The 27149-nt window shown below is 31.9% G+C and overlaps 1 protein-coding gene and 2 long non-coding RNA genes across 3 annotated transcripts in view; all 3 read right to left on the bottom strand.

Annotated features, from left to right (window-relative positions):
• Positions 1-12226, bottom strand: part of LOC132725150 (uncharacterized) — a 36018-nt gene extending 23792 nt beyond the window's left edge. The window contains exons 1-6 of the mRNA XM_060710238.1: positions 12222-12226; positions 8249-8401; positions 7835-8023; positions 7266-7347; positions 6310-6411; positions 5605-5837 (exon numbers count right to left, since the gene is read on the bottom strand). Coding sequence (XP_060566221.1) covers positions 5605-5837; positions 6310-6411; positions 7266-7347; positions 7835-8023; positions 8249-8401; positions 12222-12226 — 764 coding nt within the window. The remainder of the gene's footprint in view (positions 1-5604; positions 5838-6309; positions 6412-7265; positions 7348-7834; positions 8024-8248; positions 8402-12221) is intronic.
• Positions 12227-12624: 398 nt separating this feature from the next.
• Positions 12625-16826, bottom strand: LOC132725153 (uncharacterized). The gene is made up of 3 exons (XR_009625014.1): positions 16797-16826; positions 13100-13195; positions 12625-12682 (listed from the first exon to the last, which is right to left on the bottom strand). It is a non-coding gene; the product is annotated as an uncharacterized LOC132725153 (long non-coding RNA).
• A 1266-nt stretch (positions 16827-18092) lies between these two features.
• LOC132725151 (uncharacterized) overlaps positions 18093-27149 on the bottom strand; it is a 31991-nt gene continuing 22934 nt past the window's right edge. Inside the window, exons 4-5 of the long non-coding RNA XR_009625013.1 lie at positions 18394-18438; positions 18093-18155 (exon numbers count right to left, since the gene is read on the bottom strand). This is a non-coding gene — a long non-coding RNA (uncharacterized LOC132725151). The remainder of the gene's footprint in view (positions 18156-18393; positions 18439-27149) is intronic.

Genomic DNA, 27149 nt, shown 5'->3' with positions numbered 1-27149 from the left:
TCTTTGTGATATACTTATTTTTTGAGTAACTATACCCTAGAATATTTGTGAAGAAAATTTTACTTTCTAGTATTATTTAGTATAATAAACTTATTTTATAAATGACCAGTATAACTTGAATGTTCAAACAACATTAGCGACGTATAATGGCATTATGAGGCCTCCGGCACTAAAACACATTCAAAATGACATTATTAGTATAGAGTCATTATCATTTAACGAAAACATATTATGATATCGAGGGGTGAAAGCGAAAAGGTTCTAAGTCACTTTTTTTACAAAATTCACTTTTTTTATATATTTGTAACATAAACACCCATATACATCTTATGTCAAAATATATAAGATTTAGTTTACTTATAACAGGGTGAAATGAAAAATTGTCCAAAGGTTCTAAGTGAAATTAACCTTATTTTTAAAAAGCGAAAAGGTTCTATCTGCAAATGGACAGTTAGAACCTTTTCGCTTTCATTGAGTATAAAGTGTACAAGATTAAATAAAAACAACTCAAACTGCATTAAAATAAATTAGATCAAAATAATTTTGGAAGCTTAACCTTTTATTGTATATTATTAAATAATATCACATAAGAAATTCATTAGTTTCAGATTAGATGCTTTGATTTTGGAAGAAAACTTAATTACATAGAACTGTTTCGCAGTTAACTCCACTCATGAAATTATCAATTTTTTTAAAGGGAAACAGTTCTAAGTGTATAAGGCCAGTAATGATCACACACTATCTTAAATGGTTTTAAGTGCCTGTGAGAAATTGTGTGGTGATATTGAAGGTAGGGCTATAGATGACGGTAAGAAATCCGATAATGTTACTGAAAGTGACGCTTTAGCTGGTTGTAATAAATCCAGGGACGAAGAAGCTTGAAGATATGGTCTCAAAACCCGGCAGTGCCCTGGTAGACGTCCCGGGATGATTCGGGAACAACCAGGGTACATCCGTAACTCTGCCTGCAACGTCCGGGATGATCCGGCAACATCAGGCATTCGACCTGGGATGGAATAAAATAATTAATTAAGATATCACCGGGCTGATCCGGGATGGTGTGGCTTTGCCGGCTTCATCCTTAACCCTTCCGGGAATGACCGGATTACACCAGGGAAGCACTGTAGCTTTGCTGACTCAAACTGGGGATGATCCGGGGTATTTTATAGCCAGTATAGAGCCCCTGTGAATGCCAGCAGAGCCCCGGTGAATGCCGGCAGAGCCCCTGTGAAAGCCGGCAGACGATTGAGCTACAGTTGATCCCTGTAGTGTCCCGGCAAAGCCCGGTTCATTTTAAAAGAAGTACAGCAATTTGCAATGATTGCACTTGTTTGTTATAAAACCCTTCCTATTTCCCTTCTGTCCAGTCTTGCATAAGGATTATTCAGAAATCATCATGAATTACTTATTAAATAGGAGAAAATATCAATTAGAACTATATTATTGAAAATTATGTATCAACGTCATCATTTTTGCAAATTTTAAATCCACTGGGGTTCTACTAGGGCTCTGTCGAGATTGTCTGGGGCTCTGCCTGGGTCAACCGGGGCTCTATCGCCATCATCCAGGAATGACCGGGTAAGCACCGACATGAATCATAGCTTCACCTGGGCTCTGCCTGGATGGTCCGGGCGCATCCTGGGTGTTAGTTAGGAATTACCGTAGTGCTGCCAGGGTAAGTGTGACAGGAACAATAATTTCACCACAGATCATCCCAGTAACTTACCTAGGTGGTCCTGGGCTCTGTCCGGAGTGAGATCGCAACTTTAGATGACAATACGATAAATGATGTTCTTGAAAATTAGACTACAGGTGATCGTGAGATATTTAGAATGGTTAAAAAGGATTTTTTGATGATTATCAGAAATCTGGGTATGATAAGGTAGGAAAGGTTATACACAAAATTACAAGATATTGTGACTTTGATATATTGGGCATTGCAAATGAACTTGGAGCTATGTGCAAGTCCAAGAAACTGAGTTTTGTAAATATAGCTGGTGCTTTATGTGACACTGAAACATTAAGTAACGTGAATGAAAGTGGAGCTATGTGTGTCTCAGAGATATTAAAAAATGTAAATGTAGGTGGAGCTATGGGTGACTTTGATGTATAAACAATGTAAATGCTAATGAAGGTGGCCTTTGGGACTTGGCCTTGAGACATATCATCTCTTTTATGTATTGTTGCTACATGAGGGTGTCTCGTGAATTATGCACATAATTAAAAAAATTGTGCAAGTCATATGTAATGCACAATTTTTAAAACATATTTTCAGTTCAAAAATATTCTGGGACTGTTTGTGAAACTGTTTATTGCAAAGATATTCTTGGCCTTTGAATGAAGTTTCGGACAAATCCAAAAAGTTTTTCAGAGAATATTGTTCACTATTATATGATCTAAAATAGCTGTTAATGTTATCTCATTGGTTCAAACAGTGGTAATCAGAACAAATTATAAAATCATATTCACTGGGTGAAGTATCATATTCACTGGCTGAATTGGATTTTCCCTATCTAAATTAGAAATCAGACTCATATTCTAAATAACCATACTGCATGGGGATGCCAGATGAGTTGCGTCATTTTAGCGCATTTTATTAATGAACAGCGTATTTATTAGAATGGAGCTATGTGCTAAGGATGACCTCATTTAGCCGTTCTTATTACAGTTGTTTAAAAATAAATGCATACACTATTGTAAGAAAATAGTTGAGAAGAAATGAAATGCATTATAATATTATCTTATTGAAGGAAACCATTTTAAATATGAAAGAATATGAATGTTACTGTTTTATTATGAATATTAAAGAATATGACAGAAAATGAAAGAAACCAAGAGCTGTCACAGGAGACAGCGAAGCTCGACTAATCAAATACTTGACACAGTAAGGAAGACGAAAATATGAAAGAAAAATCAATTATGATATAAATATATTTCTGTATCAGCATCAAGAAAGCAGTGAAATGTTCTATATTTTTGCACAACATAATGATCTTGTCAATAAATGTTACTTTAATGGAAAGACAGCAATTTGAAATCTGAAGTCAATCCCTTCAAAAACAAAAATGATTAGAGCATAAAGAATTTAAAGTTTTTAGAAAAAATATAGGTTCAAAGTGGAAATAACTCTTGAAAAAAGAAGCTAGAGTTATGAACCTTGTCATGCATGATGTGAGTAAATTGACAAAGAACAATAATTATTATTAATCTTAAGTCTAGAGTAGATACCATTCATAACAACAAAGAAAATGCTAAAAAAAAATCAATTTGCAAGTGAATTTCAAAAATTAAAAGGGGATAATCCTGGGAATACAGGAGCTTGCGTTTTATATAAGTCTTATCCATATGACAATAAGTTATAGTAAAAAGAAAATAACATTTGTAAACATAAATTCATATTTCAAGGGGGAATAATTCTGGAAGTAGTAACAAAAGAGTTATGTACCATGTCACACAACTTGTGTAATGATTAAGAAATAATATCGGCCTTAGCGGTGTTTATTGGCTATTTAACACCAGTTTGAAGCTTTGATGCATAGGAATTGACCACCAAGCCCGTAGGAACATATATTTGAAGTTTAAAGTTGATACATTTTTTGTACCTTAAGTATTTTACTGCATTAAAACTTTAATCTGAAATCTGGACGCGGATGCCGGGATGAGTAGGACAGCTCTCAATATACTTCGTATAGTTCAGCTAAAAATGATTATCAAATTGGCATTTGTGTTTTTTTTGTTTTTTTAAACAGGGGTAATTAATGTCCATAATGTTCTTTAAAAGATTTGTACACTACCAATTATGACCTTTATTTATCTTTCTAATTTAAACAAAGTCAAACTTAAAATTTCATGATCTTGAAAATGGAGTTAGTAAGAGAATGTCTCACACCTAAAATATGAAATCAAAAAACAAAGTAAATGAGAAACAGTCCTATCTGGCAATTTATACTCCATCTCTTACTGAATAATTAGAAATGACAAAATGTTGCTCAATCTTAAATTAAATAAGAAAAAAAACATGCTTTTGTTCTATCAAAATGTCACTTGGAACCTTTTCGCTTTGAACAAAAAATTCAAAATATAAGAAATTTTAAGTGCGAAACAGTTCTAAGTTACATTTGATTAAATATCTTGTTTGTCAAGTCTTTCCAAGAATTTTTATTATCATTGACATGTTTCTTAAACATTTCTATGTGTAAAATCAAAGTGTTGTGGATTTTTGCTATTTTACAAACATTTGAGACAGTTTTTTGCTTCTCCTGTAAAATTTTGGAAAATGCACTTGGAACCTTTTCGCTTTCACCCCTCGATATAAATGTTTTAATAATAATAATAATAAAACCAGATTCGTTAAATTGTGTTTTACAGATGTTACTCGTTTAACATATTATAGGCCAAGCACTATTTGGTGGGATTGGCAGCTTATTATGTTGGTTCAGTACTTTATACATATTGCCATTTACATCAAATAAATTATGGCCGTTGTTTTTTATATTCACTGTGGGCAACCTTTTGATTCGTATATACATGCTACATGAAAGCGATTAAGCAGCAGTTTGATAAGCGGAAAATGTATGTATCCTAATTTTTCTGCTGAGTAAAACGAGCATTATAAATATATAAATGTAACGTCTTTCATGTTTTATCGATCAAAGCCTTCATATCTAATACAGAGTAATTCTTTAACTAATACTTTTTGCAAAAAGCTGATTATTTTCAGGCATTTAATTGGGTATTTGGCATTTAGCAGTTACGAGTTTACAGTTGGCATTGAGCAGTTAACAGTAAGCATTAAGCAGCTGACAGTAGGCATTAAGCAGTTGTCAGTAAACAGAAGGCTCTTTTTATGGAATTCCGTAGATAACCGACATATGGTCTTCTGTTTTGTCTCTTTTTATTGACATAATTTTCTATGATATATTGTGCAGCAATCGAATGCAGGCTAAGAAAATCTTACCAAGCGCACGATTGTTCTATTCGCAACCAACAGATCAACTTGGAACCAATTAACAGGGGTTTTTATAATTTAAGTCAGTATTAACAAAACAAAGCGTTTCAATGGTTTTAAATAACAGCATAATAAACACTGTAAAAACTTTATTTGAATGTCTTTTCGTCGGACAGGATATAATAACATTTATATTATTTATCTTATTCCATATAAGTGTTCGAGCCTGTGGTGATATTTTATCTTTTGATGACTTTTTATTTCAAAAATGCCCGAACTACAATGCTTAGGAAAGTAACTTTAATCAATGTTTACTCGAACAGACTCAAGGTAATACAAAATTCCATTAAATGCATATCAGGAATTTGCACTGGTAATGCAAACATTTGCAAAATGAGCATTTCATGTAAAACAAAATATTTTTTTCAAACTTATGCAATAAATTCAGTTTCGAGCCTACACTCTTTCCTTATCCTCTACTTTCTAAACTCGTGTGTTAAAAATAAATCACATACGACTTTATTTAAGACCGATTTGGTAACAATCGACTAAAATTACTGCTACACCATCGAAAAGTCAAATGACAATCGCTAATTATGCTTGTGATAATACTTGGAATGACTGACCAAGGTGATCTGGTCAGAACAAAAGCTTACTTGTTGAATTCAGCTAAACGTCCTTGCGCATTAGACACGTACTTTTTAATCACTGTCAAACCTGTTCCGATTTCATCTCCCCCCGAGATTACTTTGCCTGATGTAGACCCAATAATTGTCAATATTTCTTGAATCATGATCACCTGCTCTTGACTCTGTTTCTCGTTCCGCACACGTTCTTCTTTGTCATGTTGTCCACTGTATAATATTGTTAAAGGTATTTTTCTGATCCTCTTAGACATAGTATCATAAGTAATCTAGTTTAATCAGTTAATAACATAATTTTTTGCTCGTGCAAGAAAGTAATAAACGTAAGAAGACATATACCTGTTAATTTGAAAGATAAACAGTGCAATATTAAAGTTCAAAGCAAGAAATTATAACATTTATTAAGATAGAAAATTCAAATATGTTAAGATATATCGGACAGAGAAGTAATTTACCTGACGTCATTAGTTTATTGACGTTGTATCTGACGTCATATGATGCGTTAGCATTTATTCTGATTTGCCGTGTGGGGCATATATGTCCTAGTTGACGTCAAATTCAATATTTCATTACCCTCACCGCCTTGGGTTCGTATCCCGATAGGGTCTTTAGATTCATTATTATGTTTGAACGCTATCCAGCTGGTTTACGGAAGGTCGAAAGTTCTACTCAAGTCCATGTTTATCTCGGAATCTGGATCTTTCCCATATAACTTACCCAATCAAAAACTAGATTATAGAAGGCATGTGTAAATGGTATTTCTAGAGACAGTTTTGCAGCAGACAGGAATACCATATAGTCAAACACTGATTCATTGAACTGTCATGTTGGAATTGATATATATCTTGTTTTTGAGTGCATCTTGCTACAAAATTACACGGTAGGTTATTAGGCACATTTTTGCCATTACAAACATTCATGATAATGTTACCGTGTTGTATTATACTCAATGTATCTAAAATCAGGATATATTTTCTAAATAAAGCATGTTATGGAGTTCAATTGAGCAGTTATTTAACCCTTTACCTCATATATACGCAAAACAACGCACTTTCGACCCCCCCTTTTTTTAGGGCTGAAATAGTAAAAAAATGTCCTATTTGGGTCCCAAACACATGTTTTCGTTTGAGAAATGTTGCTAAAAAAAGTGAGCAGGGGGTTGCCAGAAGGGGGATGTGCCCCTTCTGTTTGGGGGTTTGAAGGGGGCGGAGTCCCCCTCATCGCCAAGAAAATTTTGGACTTGTGAGAGGCTTAAAACGACCCCAGGTCGATCATAAGGTAACGTGTAACCAACGCTGAAAAGCCTTCGACATTATCTCAATCCCTTGAGAAGTTGCAGCACTTTGAAATAAATTTTGATGGAAAAAATCGAGGCAAAACAACAGTTTTTCACCAAAATTAGGTAAAAGACCACATGTTAACATGGAAAAACTAGATTTTTGGTGATTCCAAAGACTTTCATCATTTTTTACTAACCCTTTACCTCATATATACGCGAAACAAATCATAATGTTTGAAATATGCTATGAAATTTTTTTTACCGTACCCACATCATTTTTAACATTTAAACGTTAACTGCTATGAGGGCGTAATTACAATCTAATAAATTCAGGACTCTTTTCAAAGTTTGCCCATTATTTCCTAAAAGAACAAAGGTTGATCATGTTAAATACCTCACCATCAAGTTTTGATTTAATAAGACTTTCTAAATACCAGGTACCATATTTGTTATCAAGCTTTATATACCAATAATATCTATAATAATCATTTCATTAAAATATAATATATTTTAGTATCTGAACAATATAAAATAATGTTTTAAAACACTAAAAACGTTCTTTTCTTTTGGTTTGAAGCCACGACCCTCACGACCCTTTTCATTTGACAGTCATTCAAATAGAGGTAAAGATAAGAAGTATACTACCTGGACATGTGTAATATCATATTGATTGTCAACTTCACCTCAATAGTCTCAAAGTAATGCAAATTTTCATTAAATGTTATTTCTTGTGACTAACGAACAAAAATAAACGATTTGGAATCGAGACTTGTACTGTAAAATCAATAAATTTCGCAAAATGAGCATTTCTTCTTAAAACGATATATTTTTATTAACTTATTAATAAAAGCAAACTGGCTTGTAGAAATCAGTTATATATTACTATATCTAAGACAATAACTACTGCACAACCAAAATGTTGGAAGAGTCATAAACAATGTGTGGTCAGAAAAAAAAACTTACTCGTTGAATTCATCTAGACGTATTTGCGCATCTGAAACGTATTTCTTGATCTCTACCAAAAGATTTCCGATATCATCTCCCCCCGACTTAACTTTGTCTGACGTAGGCCTAATCATTGTCCATATTTCTTTAATCACTTGGTCTTGACTTTGTTTCTCGTTTCGCGCGACATCCTCTTTGTCATGTCCACTGTATAATATTGGCAAGAGGTATATTTGTGATCTTCAAATTATCAAAAATTTAATTGGTCGTTTAATGCATGAACATTCGTTCTTTGAGATATGAAAATGACTAAATAAACGAAGTATTAAACTTTACTATTAAAAAATACTGAATAATAAATAATAACTAATAAAGTTAGTTATGGACCACAATTTGTATATGAGATAGAATATTACTGACTTTCAGTATTACCTTTTAAAATCAAGTTTTCTTTTGTGAAGCTTTAAGCGACTTTCACGGAGAGCTTCGACCTCTTTGCATGCATTTCCTTTTGCTTCTTTAAGAGGTTTTGTATCATTCCATTCATTAATCTCCTCTAGTAAAGAATTAACTTCTTTTTCGATTCTTAAAGCAAGATTGTACAAGATACTATTTAGGTATGCAGATCACTAGGGAAAAAATGAAAAATCCCTTTTCAATGTTTTTTATAAATAGAAAAAAAATTTTGCTTTAAATTTAAAATAATTGGGAAAGATCAAAAAATTTTAAAAATGCGGGCCTATTACGTTTTTGGGAAACCCCAATATCCCCTTTCCCCTTTTTTGAATTTTGTTCCAATGATTTGAAACAAAATTTAAAAAAGCAACGCGTAATATTTTTTGGGGTTCCCATTTCAGCCCCAGGAACAGGTTTTCGATCCCTTTTGCATACGTTTCATAAAAATTTGAAAATTTTTGTAATTTTTGACCTTTAAATAAAAAAATAGTTAACTTTTTTTAAAGTGTAAAACTTAAGCTTTTTTATCTTTTTTTTTTGTCAAGTTTAAAATTTAAACCCTTCCCATCACTCCCTATTTTTTAAATTAATTTTAAACATTTGCAATCTTTTTAAAACAATAACTTACTCATCAAATTTTTCCCCGGGGAAAGGGGGGACCCGGGTACTTTATTTCATCCAAAAAAATTTTTGGAAAATTTCTTTTTTGGCCGGGAAATATCTGCCTTTATATATTTTTGCCCAAATTTTTATCCCCCTTTTTTTTTGGGGGTTTTTTAAAGTTTTTTTTTGTGCCTTTTTTTCTTTTTTTTTTTAGGGGAATAACATTTTTTTTGAAAAAGCAATAAAAAAAGGTTGTTTTATATGATTCGTTTTAATTCTTTGGGAAAGGGTTTTCCAGCGGTAAACCCTGTACTGGAGGGGCCCGGAACCCAATTCGCTGGGGGAGGGTTTTATAGAACCCGTTTTTGTTCCCCCCCAATACAAATGTATAGTGGGTTTTTTAAATTTTAAAATCTCACTTTGGATTATATTCGGGGATTTAAAAAATAAAAAAACCCGGGGCTAATGACTACGAATGGATTTGATATAAGTTTTTGGGGTCCTGAAAATAAGGGTACGATATGCTTTTGGGATAGGGGATGTTAAAAAAATCTGAAAAACTAGAAATGTGTCCATAGGACACGGGTGCCCCCACCGCGCCACTGTTCTGTCAATCTTTTTACTAAGTTAAGGGAAATAACTCTACAAATACTGGATAAATCCACAAGCGAAACCCCAGGTGCAAATCTAAAATATGCTGAGCAACCTGCCCATAAGGTTTAATGACTATGTCAAATCCTTTTTGAGAAACTTGCGACACAAGTTGAAAATTGCAAAAATTTTCTAAGTGAAGGGCAATAACTCTAAAAATACTAAATAAATCCAGACGAAAATACCTGGTGCACAACTGCACATGCTGATCAATATTCCTGTAAAGTTACATGACTCTAGGTCAAATACTTTTTGAGTTACGTGCGACACATGTTGAAAATTGCAAAATTTTACTAAGTAAAGGGCAATAACTCTGAAAATACTAAAAATATCCAGACGAAAATACCCAGGTGCACAACTACACATGCTGATCAACATTCCTGTAAAGTTTCATGACTCTATGTCAAATACTTTTTTAGTTATGTGCGACACAAGTTGAAAATTGCAAAATTTTACTAAGTCAAGGGCAATAACTCTGAAAATACTAAAAATATCCAGACGAAAATACCCAGGTGCACAACTACACATGCTGATCAACATTCCTGTAAAGTTTCATGACTCTAGGTCAAATACTTTTTGAGTTATGTGCGACACAAAAGTGAACGGACGGACGGACGGAAGGACGGACGGAAGGACGGACGGACAGACGGACAAGGGTAAATCTAAATGCCCGCCACTAACGTGGGGGCACAAAAACGAAGCTAAATTGGTATAATTAGATCATGTCATGATTTTTATAGGAATATCACGTGGTTTTTAAACCGCAAAAAAGCATTATTATGTTTCGTGATTGGCCCCAACAATTTTTCAACATATTTAAAATTTTTTAAACTCCCAATGGGAATAAATTTAAAACAAAAACGTTTATGCCTTTTACAGAAAAAATTTGAAATTAATTACTTTAAAACCCCAAAAAAGCACAATTGTCAAAAAGAAACAATAAAATTAATTAACAAAGATAAAGAACATTTTAAATATATCCCCAATTAGGAAATAAAAAAATTACGAAATTTGGGAGTATTTTGTAAAAATACTGAAAGGGCCCCGTTAAAATGCTTTGGAAATTGGTTTTCCCTGGATTCCTTAAAAAAAAATTTGGGAACAAAACTCGTGCATTATTTTTACTATAATAAATCAAGATAATTTGGGTAGGAAACTTTTAAACACTATTTAAAAAGTTTATTTTTTGACGTCTCGGGTTTTATTGACTATTAATCTGACGTAGGGAATAGGGGTTAATAAATTTTTTTTTTAATTTTTTAAAAAAGTTTAATAATGAACTTGTTGTCCTATCTGTTTGTTTAAGGAAAATTTTAAAAAAAGGGGTTTAGAATAGGTCTTTGACTAGCCCGGGGGACTTTAAAAATCGGCAAAAAGTAAAAAAATAAAAGGGTTCAAAAATATGGGCAAATGATATAAAAAATAAATTACCTTTAAACCCTCTTTTTTTTTTTCCAAAATTGTGGAACGATTTGAAGGGAATTTAAATTCTTCCCAAATTAACAGTCGAACCCTATTTCTCCGTCTATAGTTAAACTTCACCCCATACTTTAGCCCCTTTTTGTAACCCAAATTCAACTTCTTTTTTGGGCGCTTACAAAATTATAGTTTAATTTCCAAATCCACAATTTAAACGGTATAAGTGACGGGTTGTCTATCGTTTAAAAACTACCCCTTTGTTTTTTTTTTTAAATTAAAAAAAAATTTTTTAAAAAAATTTGCCCCCTTTTTAAATTTTAAAATCAATGTTTACTTTTTTTTACGTAATTTCTCTTTTTCGGGGCATTTTCTTTTTAAAAATTAAAATGTTGAAAATGAAAAAATTTAAAATTAATTTTTGGGGTATGCCATTAATAATAAAAATTAATAAAAATATTTAATAACGGGTTTATGTTTGCTAACTTTCTGACTGGGGCAAATTTATAACTATTAAACCCAAAGTTCCCTTTTTCCGATAATGGGAAAAAAAAAGATTTAACAGGAAAACAGCTTTTTATTTTTGGCTTTTTCCTTTTTTTTTAAAATAACTAATTTTTAAAAACCTTACGGGTAAAAAAAATTAATTTAAATAACTAAATACTTTCCCTTTTTTAAATTACGAAAAATTGTTCGATTTCCCCTTTAAGGGCTTTTTAACATTGGGGTTTCCCCTTTATTATTGGGGGGGGAATTCCCAACGGGCAAAGGAAAAGGGAAAATTTGGGTTTTCCCTTTTTTAACTCCCTTTTTCCATTTTAAATGTCCCTGCAAACGACCTACTCGAAAGGGTTTTTTACATCGGGTATTTTTACAATTTTTTTAGCTTCATTGATTTTTTGGGACATCTTTCCCTTTCTTTAACTTTCAGTAATTTAAGGGTTTTTTTTTTATTGGCACTTGAAAAACAAAATTGATTTTAAAATTTGGTTTAAAAGGGGGGAAAAATAAAATTTTGCAGGGAACTACAAATTCCTTTTAATATAAATAAAAGGGTTAAAAACTGTTAAATAAAAAAAAGGGGGGTGGTGTAATTATTACATTTAAAAAGACACATGGCGATGGCCAGGAAACCCAGGCTTTAAAGTTTTCCCATTGAGACGGCTTTGTCGCTTCCTAATTTGGGGGGGCCTAATTTCGGGTATTATTTCCGCTTTTGCGTTTTTTGCCCTTTTCCTTTTAAAAATGGTTTTGGGGGGCAAATTTCGGGGCCCATTACCCCATCTTTTTTAAAGGGCACTTTTTAAAAATTATGATCAAGGGATGCTTTAAAATAAAAAGAATTTTAAATATATGTACATTGAAATTGAAAAATTTTTATGGCTTTTAATGTACAGGGGTTTTCAGTGGGGGGCACAAAATTTGAAATTCTAAGGGATATAATATCGTTTTGGATAGATAAAATTTTTTATTTTGCTTTAAGGGGGAAAAATTTAAGTAAATTTTAAAATAATAAATCTTAAAAAAAATTGTTTTTCCCCCCCGGGTTTACTTCTTTTTCATTTTTCAGCTGTTTTTGAAAACAACCCAGAATGGTTTAGGGGCATTTATTTAATTTCCCTCGTGATTTTCCTTCTAGGGTTTTTTCGGTTTTAAGGGAAAAAATTTTTCCTCGCCCATATTTGGTTGTCAGAAATTTGCTGCAGCAACTTATTGAGCCAGTCTTTAACTTCAATTAATCTGTTATAAAAAAAAGTTTTGAAGATTCACAGGACTATTTTACCTAAAATTAATGTAATTATGTCAGTAAAAAAATAACCTGGGCATTTATGACACCGTGTCTTTGGTAAAACGTAATAGCTCGAAAAATGTATGGTAATTGTTAATGCAAGGAGCCAATAAATGTACATGTTTGACTGTGTATTACTTTCATCGAACAACAAAAAAAAGAACTATTATAACAAAAAAAACAGCAAACTCTATCAATATATTATAATAAACGTTATGTTTCTTTCATTGTGAAGCGTATGTTCAATTATGTACATGTATATTAATTATTTATGTTATTAAAGTATAAACTAGTTAGGAATTGTTAAATCGATATTTTAACTTATTAATTCTTTTGATATAAAAACACTTCAAGTTATTATGAATTACTTTGATTTCCACTGTTGTTCTGCCTTTTTTACTGCCTCTTGTGCTTGTTGTTCTTGTTTTTGTTTATCTACCTTTTTGTGAATGCCCTTAGTGTCACTGAAAATGGTATGATGCATGTATGTATTTTCTTAAATTTAGTTTCATAATATCTTAGACATCATTATTTTACATCAAAATAATTACACTATATTCAAAAAGGGCTGGGCCAAAGGTTTTAGCAACATTATCGTGGGCCCTTCCCTGTAAATGTTTAACATCAGTTTCATAAAATCATTATAACCAAATTATGTTTAATATAAAAGGAAATATGCAAATAATAAGTTTCTATACATTTTCATTTTTAAAAATGAGAATAAATCATTAAATATTGAAGAGACAAGAAAAGAAAAGGAAAAAAAAAGAAAAGTTGCTGTATTGTATGACAGTTGTTTGTCAATACCATCCTTAACCATTATATCATCCCCGTACCAATTGTGAGATTGGGGAAGGCAGAACACATTTGTTATTTAAGCAAAAAAAAAAAAATGTCTTTTTTTAAGTAAATAAAAGAGGAAGGGGAAAAAACGTTTCAGGGAATTTTTTCCGAAAAAATTTTAAAATCGTTAAAAAGGTTTTTAGAAAATGTTTAAAATTTTAAAACCCGGGGAAGAGTATTTTTCACTGAGAGGATGAAATTATCTGTTGTTTTTTCTGTTTGTTAAAGTTTGTTTCATGTCATGTAAAATGTCCCTTTTCATATTTTTCTGGGTAAAAGTTTACTAATTTACCATTTTACCAATTCTTAGACCAAGTAAAAATGTTATAAAACGTCTTTATTAAGAGTTTTTTTCGATTTCATTTACACTGTTTGGTTGTTACTTGCAAGGGAACTGTCGTCTTGCAAAGAGTCTTATTACTTATAGGGAATCAGCTATATCGTTTACGAATATCGCAAACGAAAAGAGGCCTAAGGACCGAGCCTTTGGGATGATCACAGTATAAATAAAGAAAAAGAAGTATTAACAAAAACATTTCGATTCCTGTGTATTAGATAATTTTCAAACAAATTTATCAATTTTCCTTCAGTCATAATCTATTCTATTCTCTCTTAAAGCCTTATTTTTGAAAATTTAAACCTTTACTCTTTCAAATATTACAATATATTATACATGTCGATTCCCTGGTATCAAAATACATACAAATTTGGTTATAAATTTCTATTGATTAAATATTGGAATGTCCTTGAAGGAAAACCAATTGGTTTTGAAAAAATAAGTGAATGTTCATTAAAAAAGTAATATATATAAAATTATGTTAAAAGATAATTCCTTCCATAGCTTTTCCAAAAATAGTGATATTGGTCGGTAAATTAGATATTTCATATTCATTTCCTTTCTTATGTAAAGGTATAAACATGAGACAATTTCCAAGTTAGATGGAAAATATTTTAGTTAAAGTTCGATTAAAAAGTTGACACAGAGTTTTTTTTATATTGATTTAAGATGTCTCTTTCAAACATTCTTTGATCAATTTCGTCAGGACCAGAAGCGTCATTAATGGTATTATTATCTAATATATCGATAACTTCTATTTAGTACTTCAAATAGTTAAGTTTAAGTTCAGTGTGTGATTTGTCAACATTTGAAATTAAAACAAAAATAAATCGTTCAATGTATTTGTTTGGTTTTTTTATTATTATTATTACTTTAATGAGGTGGAATATTTCAGGAATCAGAAAAGTTTTCTTTGACGAGCTTTTGTTCCGTTTTCAAATATTTGCGTGAATACTTATTATTAAAATTGTTTAATGAAAAGTGTAAAATGTTGGAAGGAACGTGTTCACCCTTTTTTATTGACCAGTTTTTTTGTTTTTTTTTTGGGAAATTTTTTTCCCAAATCAAAATATGTTATTTAAATTTAATGTTTTTTATGATTTGGGCCCCATTCTTGGTAAAGGGAAGTTTTGGTTTCAAATTTGGGCATTAAAAAAAGGGGTTTCAGATTTATATTTAGGCCTAAAAGAAACCCGAATGATTTTTTGGTTATAAATCCAAAAAAACTTTTCCCTGTTAACTTTAAATTTTTTTATTGCCCATTAAATTGACCTCTTTGGGTTTAAAGGTTTTTTCCGGGCTATCAATCTGGTCAATTTTTGGGGAAATTGTATTTTTGCAAAAAGGGGAAACAGGGTAGTTATAATTTTTTCCATATAAATTTTTTTAAACCTAAAGTTAGAAAATCGAGAAAATTTAAAAAATTATTGATAAATAGATTCAAGAAAAACTTTTAAATTTTTAAAATCGATTTTTTTTTTTTTGGGAAACCCTCAAATATTTTTTGGGGGATGCCCCAAAACTCTACCCAAGGGTTGTGATTTTAAACCCCGGGATTTGCAAAAAGGACAGAAAGTAAAAAAATTTTTAACGGGGGTTTAAAATCAAGATTTGGGGAAATTTTCGAATTTCCGAACCAACAACCTAGCCTAGAAAACCATGGGGAATGAAAGAAACAACAAAAAACATACAAAAGGGGGCGCACCAAATTTACTGGGCGTAACAATTAAAGAAAATTTTTTCCAGGGGCGGGGATAAAATGATTTCTTGGTACTGAAGGGGACCAACGGGAAAAGGGGTTATTGAATTTAAAAAAATCAGGGGGTTTTGTAATTACACATTTCCCGTTTTAAAATTTAAAATTGGGGTTTAATTAAGGCAAGAAGGTTCCGAAATAATCATTTATTCCCGGGTTTGGGGGTTTTTCCAAAAAATTTGGGGGGAATCAAAAAGAATTTTGCCCGGGGGATTATTGTACTCAAAAAATTGTAAAACGCGGGTTTGAAAAAATTTAAAACCCTTTTATACAAGGGGGGTTAAACCCAAATTTTTAACCCAAAGAATTTAAACTTAACCTTAAATTTTAACCTAATGGAAAAAGGGTTTCCAACGTTTATAAAATTTGGGGGGGCGGGATATTTGGGAAAACAAAAGTAAAATTTGAATAAACTTGAAAAAAACCGTCACAAAGTTATTTTTAAAATAATTCAATTGTTTTTAATTTTTTATCTCAAACTATGACATGGGGTTTTGCATCTTTGGGGAGCAAGTTCTAAAACGTTTTTAATTTATCTTAAAAAACGCCCAGGGAAAGGGAAAAACCCCTATAATTAATAAAAAAGGGAATGTTTTTTTGGTTTTAAAAAGGGTTGGAAAAATCAAAAAAACCCCCAAAAGGGGGCCCAAGGAAATTATCCTCCCGGGAAACAAAACCCCCAAAACCCCAAAAATAAAAAATTTATTGTTGTTTTGGGAAGTTTTGCCCCCCCAAAATTTTTTGTCCCCGGAAACCAAAAAATATCAAATTTCGAGAAATTTACCCTTTAAACAAAGGAAAAATTTTCCCTTCTTAGCCACGAAATTTTTTTGGGGGGGGAAAATTTATGAACATTTTTTCCTTACTAATCCCGGACCTGGTTTGTTTTTGGGGGGTCCCCAAAATTTGGGGTTAAAATTTTTAAAAATGAAAACCCTTTGATTTTTTGATTTCAAAAATTCACTAAATTAACTTTTCGTATAAATTAATTAGGGTGTAAGGATTTTTTAAATATCTTTGGGCATTTTCTTAAATAATCAGCTATGATCTCAAACCGCCGTGAATTTCAGTCGATATTGTTTAATTTTAAGAAGTATAAATAATTTGTATCAAAAATAAATGTGATTACCGTTTTGATGAAACCTTTTCAATCAATCTGGAAAAAAAAATCAAAAGACAATTATGTTTAATAATCTATAATTTTAGTAAGACGTGCATCTATATACAATTAGAGTAATGAATGTATGTTTGGAAATTCAATTCATTGTGTCTTTATAAGACAGATCTACTGACTCATTTGTTCTGAGGAGTCAGTTTAACAGAAATAAGGAGTTATGTATAGGTTTAGATAATAATGTCTCCATCTTAAAATGTTGATGATTTCAAAATCAGTTTGTATTTTATATAGGTACAGGTTAACAATGAAATGTTATTCATCTGAAATCAATTATTATAGTCATTTGGATTTTTATTCGTTCAAATACACTTATTCACATAAAAAGCACTAAAACAATTTTGTTTAAACCCAAAATTGAAAAAAAATTAAACGAAATTTAACTTTTCTGCTTTAACAATAGCGGGTTGAAAATTCCTTTCCCCCGGGAGATTTTTTGGGGCGAGCACCTGCTCCATGCATTTCCCGGGGGGTGATGAGGCTCTAAAGGCCTCTATTTTAATCGTGGGAAAGCTTTCTGTAGTTTGGGAAAATTTATTTGTTATTTTTGGGAAAAGAAAACCCCCTTGAAGGGGTGCCCCAATTTTAAATTTTTAAATTTAAATTTTGGCTATACAAAGATTCCCCCAAAAACCATTTAATTTGGGGCCCCGGACTAAAAGAAAGTAAAACCGGGTTTTTTAAAATTTAAAAATTTGGGGGGTAAAAATTTTTAAATATAAAAAAACCCTTTTAAACAAGGGAAATGGTTCATTTTTTTCTCAAAATTTTTTATTTTTTATTTTTGGGTTGGCCCACAGAAAACCCCCAAGTTGCCCAATAAAAAGGGAATAAAAACAATTTTTTGGTTTCGGGGAATTTTTTGGCAACGTTTTAAAAACCCAGGTGGTTTATTTTTTGGCTTCCCTTTTCGCCCAAAAACGCAGGGGTTCAGCGTCTTTTGGGCCCCATAAAACATCAAAAATGCTATCCCACAAATTTTTAATTTTCCCATTTTTAAAGCACATTTTTAACCCATCGAAAGAAAAGAAAAAAAACCCAAAAGCCCAAGTGCAATTGTTTTGAAAAAGGAAACATACAAAGTTTGTTTTTTGACTTGGGAAAATTTTGAAAAATTTATAATAATGTAAGCTGCCCTTTGGAAATTCACTTCTTTTTTAAAGTTTTTTTGAAAATTTCCCTTTAAAAATGCCCAAAAATTTTTTCCCGATTTAAATCCCTTTGGGTTTTTTTTATCAAAGGCCTTTTCATTTTTATACATCTTTCTCAATTTGCTGTTTCAGCTCATTCAGCCACGTTTTTATATCATTGTCACTTCAAAAGAAAAAAAGATAGGTTTTATAAACCTTAAATGTCAATTGATAAAATATTTGTTCACCTGCCATAACATATGATATATCTAATTCTTACTTTACTGTAAAACCACATGACGAAAAATTAACATTATATTTGTTGATATTGCATAAAAAAGAACATGGATTTGACCTTGATACTTTCACAAAAATGGAATCTCTGTTTCCTTTTGGATGATCAACATGATATGTATATTTACCCATTTGAGGCTGCCGTTAATGACTGAACTGATCCACCTTGGTTTCTGAAAATAATCAATAGTTGTTCAGACATAAGCTTAACTTGTAGTGCTATATTATATAAATAACACATTTGTGGGTAACACTTACCCGGAGCGTAGCCGAGAGTAACAGTATTTTTACGAGGGAAGATATTTTAACTGTTACTCATAAACCCATGTGTTATTTAATTCATTACCCCGAACGAAAATACTGTGATTATCTGAAATTGTCAACTAAATCTAACTGTAACAAAATACACCCAAGAGTACTAATAACTAAACTGACTGTCCTTATCTTTTCAGTTTTCTTTTTCTTTTATTCTTTAAGCAAGTGGTGATATCTACTAGCAGAGCTGCATTACTGGCATTGGTATTGCAGTACGTACGGCAGTGATTTTGCAAGTACTGGTACTGATACTGAATTACTCTTACAAAATGTTGCTACTACTGGTACTGATACTGCATTACTGTCTTAAAAAGTGGTACTGCTACTGCATTACCATGCAGTACAAAAATGTTATAAATATTTCTCAAAAGGTGGAGCTGTAAATCCCATGCATTATTTTATTTTTTGTGAAAAAGTAAGTTACCAAATCTATAGATAATTTGCTGCAATAATCCTTTAAATGTTAACATTGTATTCATTATAGTAAGAAGCACCAAAGACTTGCAGTACAATTTAAATTGAGATTAACAGACTCAAAAACTCTTTGCCTTAAAATATCCTTATAATAATATTTTATTACTTTGTATTTACTAGCATAAAAGAGCAAGATAAAAACTAATTTTTTTTGACAGACAGACAGATACCTTTATTGATCATCAGGTTACATGTGTCACATATAACAACATGATGGGAAAATACAAACATACATATTTTACAAAACTGGTGGAAAACAGGGTATTTGATAAACATGTGGATTGAATCAACATTATTATAAGTTAAATAATCTCATAATTATATAGTTATTACCATTGTTTTCCTTACATAAGGGGGAGACTATCAGAAAAATGCTATGCAAAATATAGATATTTCAGGTTCTAATTTTAGAAACAGTGTTTACTACATATGTAGTAAATTAACGGTATGACAGTTTTTATGAATGGGATAAATCCCACGGGAAGCATGATTATTAGCGGGAACATATTGACTACTAAACTTTCATTGGCTACAAGTCCTGTCGTGTGAACAAGGGCAGTGTTACAAAGCTACATGTATTTATATTTATTTACTCGGAATATCTTTCACTGGTGAGTTTTTGTTTTATTTTATTTTTCTATCAATTACAAACTACTAAGTATTTGTTACTTTTAATATGTATGATATTAACCTACAAAGACCTTTTAGTGCGACTTCATTATTTGAGTTCAGTAATTGACTATATTTGATGATATTTGGTCTGGAATAGTAATATGAATCTATATTATTTTCCCTCGATTGTTTAAAACGTTTGCATACGAGGAGAGTATGGAATTGTCACCTAAATCAGAAAAACAATTTAGACATTGCCTATCATTATAATTGACATAGCTATTCCTCCAACGGCCAGTTTCGATGGGAAGTTTATGATTTGCTGTTCTAAATTTCAATAGTTTCAGACCTTGGTTCATTGGTAAAATATTTAGATATTTTTCAAATGTTAGTTCCGTTTTGAAAAGGGCATAATTTTTTGCCCTTTGATGAGTTCTGCAGTTCTGACGACCACTATTGAAAATATTGATTTAATAACGTTTCTTTAATAATTTCTGCTATGCCTTTGCTAGTAATAGATCTCTGTTGCAGCCAAAAGTATGAGTAACCTGTCTTGTTAAAAATAGTGTAAACATGTTTCATCCATTTAAAGGCCTTAAAATCATCTGCGTATAACATTGCTTCATAGCATAACAATGATATTGTATGATCTTTTTGCGTAATGAGTTTATTCCAAAATGTGATCATTCTCGATTTAATTGTTACTTCTATAGGATAGCGACCTAATTCGCCGTAAAGCATATATAATGGGGTACTTTTCTTAGTTTTAGTTATTTTTCGCAAAAAATAGAGTGTATGCGTTCCAAAGTGTTTAAATTTTCAAAGCCGAATATTCCGCAACCGTACGTCAAAATTAGTAGTATAGTGCTGTTAAATAATTTCAATTGAAGGTCAATAGGTATGTCTAAATTGTTTATTCTTTGTAATAATAGATGCATTGCCTTGTTTGCTTGATTTGCAATGTGTACACGTGCCATTACTGGAAAAATACAATCCGAGATATTTATAGCTTTTAACGATTTCTAGTTCATTATTTCCAATGTGAAACGAATAAGTTTGTATTTTTCTGCTTCTGAATATCATTACTTTTGTTTTTTCGGTGTTAATATCTAACTTCCAAAGTTTACAATAGTCATTAAAATCATCTAAGCATTTTTGTAGGGAAATTTTGTCGTTTGCGAATAAAACGGTATCGTCTGCATATAAAAGGACCAAAATGTTAAAATAAAATTGTACCTCCCCTGTAGATATCACTTATATACCCTCATTGTCTTTCGATATTAAAAATTGTTCATTAAGATAGATACTGAATATCAGGGGAGATAAATGGTCTCAAAAGCAGAGTTATCGTTATTTACTGAGACACACGACTTGATGTGTTTATACATGTTAAACATAATCCTAAAAAACTTTCAATTTATTTCATTTTGTATTAATTTTTTCCAAAGTCCTACTCGCCAAAGAGAATCAAACGCCTTCGAAAAATCAACATACGTAACAAAAAGTTTACTTTTACTTTTTTCATTATTTCTAAAAGATAAAATAAAGAAAACATATGATCAGTCGTACTATATTTTGACCTGAAGCCTGCTTGATTTTCGTTTAAGATAAAATGCTCATCAACGTATCGTGTTAGCCTATCGTTAAGAATTGCACTGAAAACTTTTCCTAAGCAACTTAACAGTGTTGTGGGGCGATAATTCGTAGGATCGGACTTACTACCTTTATTTTTAAAAATTGGTTTGATGGTCCCTTGAAGCCATTTATACGGGAGTATACCTGTGTCGAGAATTTTATTGAACAGCTGGACATAAATGGGCGACATTAATTCTTTAGTGCTTTTAAGGTACTCATTAATAATAAGGTCATCTGCCGGCGATTTCCCGTTATTTGTCCTGGATATTATTTTTTCGATTTCTTCCTTAGTTATTCGAGAGTTTAAGGTTTCGTCGTCGTCGGGTAGTGAAAAATCCGATGGTAAGTCATTTGACTGATCATCTTCATTTGATATATATAATCGCCAATATTAAATCGTTACCAATCGATAATGCTGATTTACTTATCTTTACCCATAAAACATATTCACAATTTGTTGTCAAAATTTCTACATAGTTTATAAAGTCAGTATGCACAAAAACACCAATTCAGCCGGATTTCCGTAAATGTGACTGTTCTCTAGGTTTTGAAATGAATTCATAGTTTGGTATAGAAATAATATCAGTAGTGACAAATTTTGTTTCTGTTACACAGAAAAAATCAAACATGTTAATCAAATCAATTACCTCTGTGTATCTTATCCGGGATTTCAATCCACATACATTTAAAGTTCCTATTTTAAGAGCTCTATCTGAACTAGTATTAATGTTCACTTTATACGAATTTGAATTAGTGTTCACTGAACCATTCCATGGTTGTTTCCCCCTTTTGTACTAATTGTCACTGTCTAAGCCCGATCCGCTAAACGTAACGTAATTGGGTTGATTAGATAACAACCCATCTTTTGATGCTGGGTTGTGATGTTTGTCCACTGTAGACGATTTTGCTGCTGAAGTTTTCCCCGAGTGTTTTGAAGAACGACGGGGTTCGATCTCCGCATCGTGCGATGTCATGGGTGGGATGCTACTGCGTATAGAGGCTATTCGTTGCAAAAAATCCAGCCTTTGAAACTTGACAATGCATACTTCGGTTCTACTAAACAGATTAGTAAAAATCTAATTGTCGATCCGAGAGTTACATACTGCACTGGTATTAAGCATTTTAATTATCTCGATTTGATAAAATGAAAGTTGTTAACATGCAACTTAGATAACTTGCAAACTTTATAATGTAAAAATGTAACAACGTATATACTGATAATGAGCATTATAATATGCAAAAACTAAAATTGGTGAAATAACATAAGGGAGTGTTTCCCATATATAATGACACACATCACTATTCGTTGATAACAATGATTGGGTTTTGTAAACCACAGCAATACTCGTACGTCTAGCCTTTTTTTACATTCAGCAAATAGTACTAGAATGCGATACATGGAAGGCACTTTTGGCAACACAAATAAAGAGAACTGAACACTAAGCCTATGCCTTCTTTCTTTAAAGGGCTATGTTGGGTTGTAGAAAAACATATATTTTTGACCAAGTGCAATTCAAAGTTTACTATCGATAAACCGGTTGTATAACTAAAATCTTGTGAAATTGTCCCATTTTAATGTTGAAATAAATATTCAGTGTATCCTAGCAACTCTGCTTACCTCCATTGGGAGGTATTTTGAGTCATAGGATGTGATTTAGCCTTTTATTGTTAAATATATGTAAGATAGCGTAAGTTCAGGTCTTTTATGCATTAGACTGAATCAATAGCAACTCTAAAATCTGTGTATACATGCTGTCATTAGCTGTTACCTAGATTTGCTGTCTATATGATCAAAAGCAGAGAACTATTATTATGTACATGAATTACTACAGAGAATATTTATTAAGTTTTGTAAGTGATGGCTTTCTAAGAGTTAAAATAAACAAGGTATACATAAATTGATAATCAACATACATATACATTTGGACTCATTTAAATTTGACTTATTGAAAAACAAAATGGGAAAAGTGGGAAAATATATGGTAAAACTAAAAAGTTATGTACGAAAGGGTACATACAACTTTGGTTATAATTTTCTATTGTTAAAAGTTTTTTTCTTTTCAAGTCATACGCTAGAATTAAGGTTACTAATATACTAGTAATAGTAAATGCTACTTCTAGGAAAGACAACAGCCATAATTTGGTCTGTATTGTAATTAGTCGTATCAAAATCTCTATCATATGTTGACTTGAAAATTTGAAAGTGGTAAGGTAGCAGCTTAATTGTAAATGTTACTTATTCCTATGCAAATTGGAATACCATCAGTAAAATTTATTTATGGAAAGCCATGACTGTCTGATATTGTTCTTTTTCAATTTATTTAACAATTTATAGCAATATATGAAACCATTTTATCCATGTATAGAGCCGAAGTATCAATATATAAGTTGATTATCACATTATATGACACCAATTATTCAAGTAAAAATGACATAATATATTGATAATTCGGTTTCATATCAGAACATCTGGTCCTATACTGTATGTGTATTTAAATTCGCGGAAGCAAATTTTCGCGGAAAGGTCCATTTTTGGGGTATATACAAATATTCGCGCTATTTTGAATTCGCGGAGGTAACTGCCGTAAATCATAAATTCGCGCACACCTATCAGGTTAAAAATAATGGAAATTACTCTTACACGATTAGGTTATGGTTTATGGTTTTCGCAAGCAGCCTTCTTTTATTTTACATACTTTTTACTGTAATCATTGTGGGACTTCACAGTTATTTTCAATACCTGGTGTCAAACAATACGCTATTGTTCAGAACAAAGACATTCAATTTGTTTATCGGACAGATTATGGCAAACAAAAGATTTTTCACAGTTTTAAACAGCACTGAATGAGACCATAATATTTTCACCAATTGTGTTAAAATGTTGACTGAGTAACTGTGTTTTGTTTTCCATGTTTTCATCTGTTGGAATCGTTAATTTTTGTGTTATCTGGATTGTTTGTTTAGAAATACAAAATATAATCTGATCAGATGTCAAGACGTTTATGACTCAGACTATGAAATAAATAGCGTGATGCAATAGTATTGTTCAAACATGTATTTACTTATACAAGAATCCGATTATCAAATCGAAGTCAAACAATATTACACTAGCAAATTGATTTATATACGGAGCTGAATGTTACATGTACAGTTTATACAAAAGTAAAATCACTCTTTGAAAGCGCCACGGATACCAGACTTATGGCAGCCGTGAACACACTAATATACATTGTTCTATAGATGCGCGAAAATATGACTATTAAGAAATTATTGGTGTAGAAATATTCGCGCTGAACATGAATTAGCGGATCGAATGTCACCGCGAAGATCGCGAAAATTTGAAGCCCGCGAATATTTCTACACATACAGTATATGGCTACTTTGGTACCATATATGGAAGAATTGGTATCATATAATGTAATAACCAACTTATATACTTCTACTTTTGTTTCATAAATTGATACATTGGTTTCATATATTGAAAAATGAATTAATGTATTGATAATTCGGTTTCATATAAGGACATCTGGTTCCATATATGGCTACTTTGGTACCATATATTAAAGAATTGGAATCATATATTGAGAAAATCAATTTACATATTGCTAACTCGGTTTCATACACTGACGGTATGGTTTCATATATTGTAACTGTGGATTAATATAATGGATTCCGGTTAAATAAGAAGGTGTTTTCAATTCATATATAGTCGAAGTAAACTTATATATTATCAAAATGGTTACATAAATTGAAAAAGAACAATATCAGACAGCCATGGCTTTCCATATTTATTTGTCGTTGAATATAGTCTTATCAATAGTTTTCACTTCCTTGAAAAACGTTTAAGCTCAGACAGTATGTAACCTTGTGTTTTTTTGTTTTTTGTTGTTTTTTTCTAGGAAATGTGGTATCTACAACGTTTTAAAACTTATATGCCTATAATCCTTTAAAGTCCGCTGATGTTGATTGTAGGCAATCATGCAAGACTAGAGTGAATTATGTTAGTAACTAAATACCTAAAAGATATGGTAAACGGAAACTACGCCGCTTCTTGTCGCCGACGGTAAATACCGAAAATGAGCGGATAAATACGTTTATTTACGATGATTTAGTGGGCGGGAAAATTGGCGGAGCTTATTTCATCTCCTATTGAAAAACGTGTAAAGCTGGATTATGCTGATCCGAATCATGATGGCTCGACAATGTAAAGCTTAGAATGTAACTTCTGTTTTGAGTATTCGAACACTTGCTATTGCTACTATCAGTTAATGTTTTGTTGTTTAACAAAATGTTTTTGTTGAAATGCATGTTTACATTGTTAAAACGGCAAACTCAATCCAAGAATGCAACATTGGAGTTTACATACAAAGAAATACAATTGTATTTTTTCCATTAACAAACTGTTCAACTCAGATCAACAAGGCTGGATTTTTGGCAACGAATAGCCTCCATAACTGCGTGATCGACACGGTACGGTTGCGTCGATATTTTGCTGAGATGTGGTCTGCGCTGGTTCCGATTCGATTATTTCGACATTTGAAGTGTTAATGTTGTTCGTGGGCGTATTTGTTGCTTGATAAGTAGGTTTCATATGGCCGGACCAGAATTCGGTATATTTTTCTATATTGGCCTTAAGTGAGAGAGACACCTGCTCCTGGACGTTCTCATGTCGCGATCCTCTTAATACCGGGTACCAGTCAGGGAATTTGTCATGTGTTATGGACCCTTTCACTTCGATTGCCGCCGGGAATTTGAACTTGACATTTTTAACACCGTAAGTTTCCCTCGCCCTTTTATAAAGCGGCCAAAGTTCTTTCCTTGCCTCGGATATTTCTGCAGGGTAATCTCTGTTAATACTGATATTCGGTTTTGTACCTTTGAGATTTGGAGCTTTTTCAATAACCAATTCGACGTCGTGCGGGTCAGCAAACGTGACGACAATTTGCCTTGGTATTTCGCGGCCCTGTATATATTTGCGTCTGCCGACTCGAAACGCGCGTCTGATAACTACCTCATCCGTGTCTAGGTACAGTTTCTCTCGTAACAAATGTCTAATCTTAATGACACAATTTTCATCATGATTTTCGTGAATACCCGCGAAAACTAGGTTACTGGATCTCACACGCACCTCATGTTCAATAGATTTATATTCAAGTAACCGTAACCGGTTATCTACAATGTCCAACCTGGCCGTATTCATATACATGTGCGATCCAACACCGTCCACTCACATTTTCAATGGTGCAAGATGCGTTGACATAACATCATAAATTGAAGTTAATTTTTCATCATTAGTCCGTTTTATAAGTCCAAATAAATTTTATATCCAAAATTTTAGTTTCAAATTTTCTCGGTTAAAAAAAATGGCGTCTACCCTGTTCACCCACCGGAAACCCATAGACATAATTGCTTCTATTCCAAATAATCCTAGTTTAAGTGATATTGTTAGCACCATAAAAAGTTGTTATTTACTTTGGTATAAATTGAACAGAGGTGTGAAGGTGTGAAAGGCAACAAAAGACTGTTGTGCTTTAAATGAAAGTTGATTGCATTGTATTACAGTTGACTGGTTACTTAACAATAAGATATAACATGAATATGATATGTTGTAAATATTGTTTTTAAAAAGTACTTTAAATCATAAAAGTTATAAAAATGTAATGTTAACTTTAAAGAAAATAATATTTTTTCCTGAATAATGCTTGCATTTTTTTAATTGAAACTATACATATGTTGTTTTTGTTTGACACTGTGCATTTATTCCAACTTTGATGAATACATAAAAGTAATGGTACTTCCCCCAAAAAGTACTGGTACTGCAGTACCAAGCTAAAATCTAGTACTGGTA

Source organism: Ruditapes philippinarum, unplaced genomic scaffold (genome assembly GCF_026571515.1).
Source record: "Ruditapes philippinarum isolate M1 unplaced genomic scaffold, ASM2657151v2 ctg2052_1_1_1_1, whole genome shotgun sequence".
Lineage (NCBI taxonomy): Eukaryota > Metazoa > Mollusca > Bivalvia > Venerida > Veneridae > Ruditapes > Ruditapes philippinarum.
This window is presented reverse-complemented; position numbering and strand designations above follow the sequence as displayed.